A 2,548-nucleotide genomic window follows, 5' to 3' on the forward strand; every position below is an offset into this window, starting at 1 on the left:
AATAAATAAAAGAGAAAGTTTCTCAAAACTTATCAGATATAATATTAAATAAAAACAGCAAAAAACAAATCTCTTTGCAGAGTATAGTCTTGATTACATAAAAATATACATATATATGCACATGTACAGAAAAAAGGAAGAAAAATTAGAATGTTAACATCTCTCCCTGGTGGGAATTAAGGGTTATTATAATCTCTTATACTTTTCCATGCCTTGTAAATTTTCTATAAAAAGCATATGTTTATTTTAAAAAGCATAAAAAGAGTTTTAAAAGGTAATAATACATCAAAAGACAAACTCTTTGGAGAATGCTTATCACTAATTTTTCAACTCATATCATTTGAAAATGAATGTCAAATTCTTATAATGATCAAGCCAAACAAAATGTACCCCCCCAGTAGTTGATGTGATATGGGATTTTGTCAATTTACCGGAGTTCCTCTCTCTCTTCCTTTGGGCTTTGAATCTCTACTTCCAAAACTGGTACTTTAGACACAGGATCTTTACAGATATTTTCACTTGAAATTAAATTAGCAGTCACAGTTTCCTCCCCTACAGTAAAATGATTTAATTGTTCAAATTCTTGTAAAAGTTTCGAGACCTATAAAGTGAAGTGAAAAGACAAACATTCTATTTCACATAGTTTTATGTATAGCTGTGAAAAAAACATACTGTTTCCATTAAGTGTTTAATTATTGACTTAAATAATATAAATTGATATCCTAATTGAAGTCTTATTCCAATTTAATTTAATACTTTGCAGTTGTTATATAACTTAATTGATTTTTACCATAAGCGTAAGGGTGGGCAGGTTCACAATTTTTTTTTAAGAAAGATATTTTTGGTTTCTGGAGTCATCCTCTCAGAGTGCTGTTTAGAGTTTTGTTCTACCTTTTAACAAGCAAAAAGATCTGATTTATAGAGTTTTACACTATTAACACGCAGTTTTGTTCTCAAGATTTGAATGTATTTCATTGATTCATAAAAGCAATATTATATTGCTGCAAGAAAACATTAGAAAGAATATTAGAAATATATTACAGAGAACAACTTTCTTCCAGTCTGACCCTATTTATCTGAAAACACTTGAACTTGTAAAGGCTTCCAGACTGTCACAGAGGTTCTCAACCTTTACCATATAAAAGCATCACCTGAGGAGTGTATTAAAATGCAGTCTTATGTTGCAGACCTAACCCTGAGATTCAGAATCAGTGGTCTGGGGTGGGAAATGAAAATTTGCACTTTAAATAAGCCTCCCAGGTCATTCTGATGCAAGTAGACGCTTTGAGAGTCACTGCCCTATTGTGTGATTTGGTAAAACATTTGTTCAGGTTTTTTGTTTTGTTTTTCAGACAAACAGATTCTGAAGATTTCCTTTCCTAAAAGGTTACTCTTTATATCTTCATGTAAAATGAAAGAACACCTCTACTCATGGAGTAGAAAGAATGGGTGGGGAATGGTTCTAAGAATGGAAGATGGATCCCCATCAAAGTATCGCACTGCTGTAGACAATAGCTCCCACCCCCGCCCCGCCAACTCACATTCTGAGCCTCTCTGAAAATGCAAATCTTCTATAGTAACTATGTTTGATTCTGAGAACACAATGGATTTAATTCTAAAGATCAATTTAAGTTTACATTAAGAGATCCCTTTGTTTTGTTTTCTATGCCTTTTCAATTCTCAGAAGAAAATCTCTAGTGTATGAGATGGATTATAATCTCATAAATCCATATAATCTCAAATGTACTATAAACTTTCCAGGGAAGAAGGTTGGCCTTGAACTGGGCCTTTGGGGATGGGCGGATTTGGATGGGTGAAGAGACTACCTATAGCACATTTCAAGCAAGGGGAGCAATATGGTCAAAGGCACTGACACAGAACTGAGTATAGAAAAATTTGTGGAGAACTGATGAGGCTGGTCTTACTGGAGTAGAGGCTACAAAACGAGGAGCTGAGGAAATAATGCAAGATTGAGGGGAGGAGTCATCTTCTGAAGGGACTTGAAAGATGATTTTCTTAATGAGCTTGCATCATTTTTGTAAGCAGGAACAAAGATTCCAAAATGCTACTTAATCACTGATGTTTATGACCATTGTAAAAATGTAAACATTACAGATAATAAATGCTAGTTCCTTAAGAAGTAAAGAAGGGTAAACAGTGGAGTTTAGATTTGATGTATAACAAACTGAGAACTGCTGAAGATTTCTAAAGAGGATAGTGACACCAACCCTGAGCATTTTCTAGGTATTCTAGATTCTTGCATGACAAACTTAAGTGTGTAAACGCTTTGCTTTTTATCATGAAGAAACTTAAAGCCACAAGACCTTCCATGACATGGATATTGTGGAGCAGAAACAACTCTCTTCCACAGGCTTCTTCCTATCAAAATTTTATCTTAGAGATATAGCTCAATCTACTAATCAGCCATATTTAACACATTGACTGCCACAGTCGAAAAAAAAAATTTCCTTGGGGCCATGGTGTTTTATTACGAAAATAGAATAAAAATTTCAAAAACAAAATGATCCTTTCTAATTTAATGAAAAAT

The 2,548-nt window shown here is 33.4% G+C and overlaps 1 protein-coding gene across 1 annotated transcript in view; it reads right to left on the minus strand.

Moving 5' to 3' along the window:
* The window catches only part of CCDC30 (coiled-coil domain containing 30), a 144,428-nt gene that overhangs the window by 137,564 nt on the left and 4,316 nt on the right, over positions 1–2,548 (minus strand). The window contains exon 3 of the mRNA XM_012646664.1: positions 432–601. Coding sequence (XP_012502118.1) covers positions 432–601 — 170 coding nt within the window. The remainder of the gene's footprint in view (positions 1–431; positions 602–2,548) is intronic.

Source organism: Propithecus coquereli, unplaced genomic scaffold (assembly GCF_000956105.1).
Source record: "Propithecus coquereli isolate 6110/MARCELLA unplaced genomic scaffold, Pcoq_1.0 Scaffold249, whole genome shotgun sequence".
Taxonomy (NCBI): domain Eukaryota; kingdom Metazoa; phylum Chordata; class Mammalia; order Primates; family Indriidae; genus Propithecus; species Propithecus coquereli.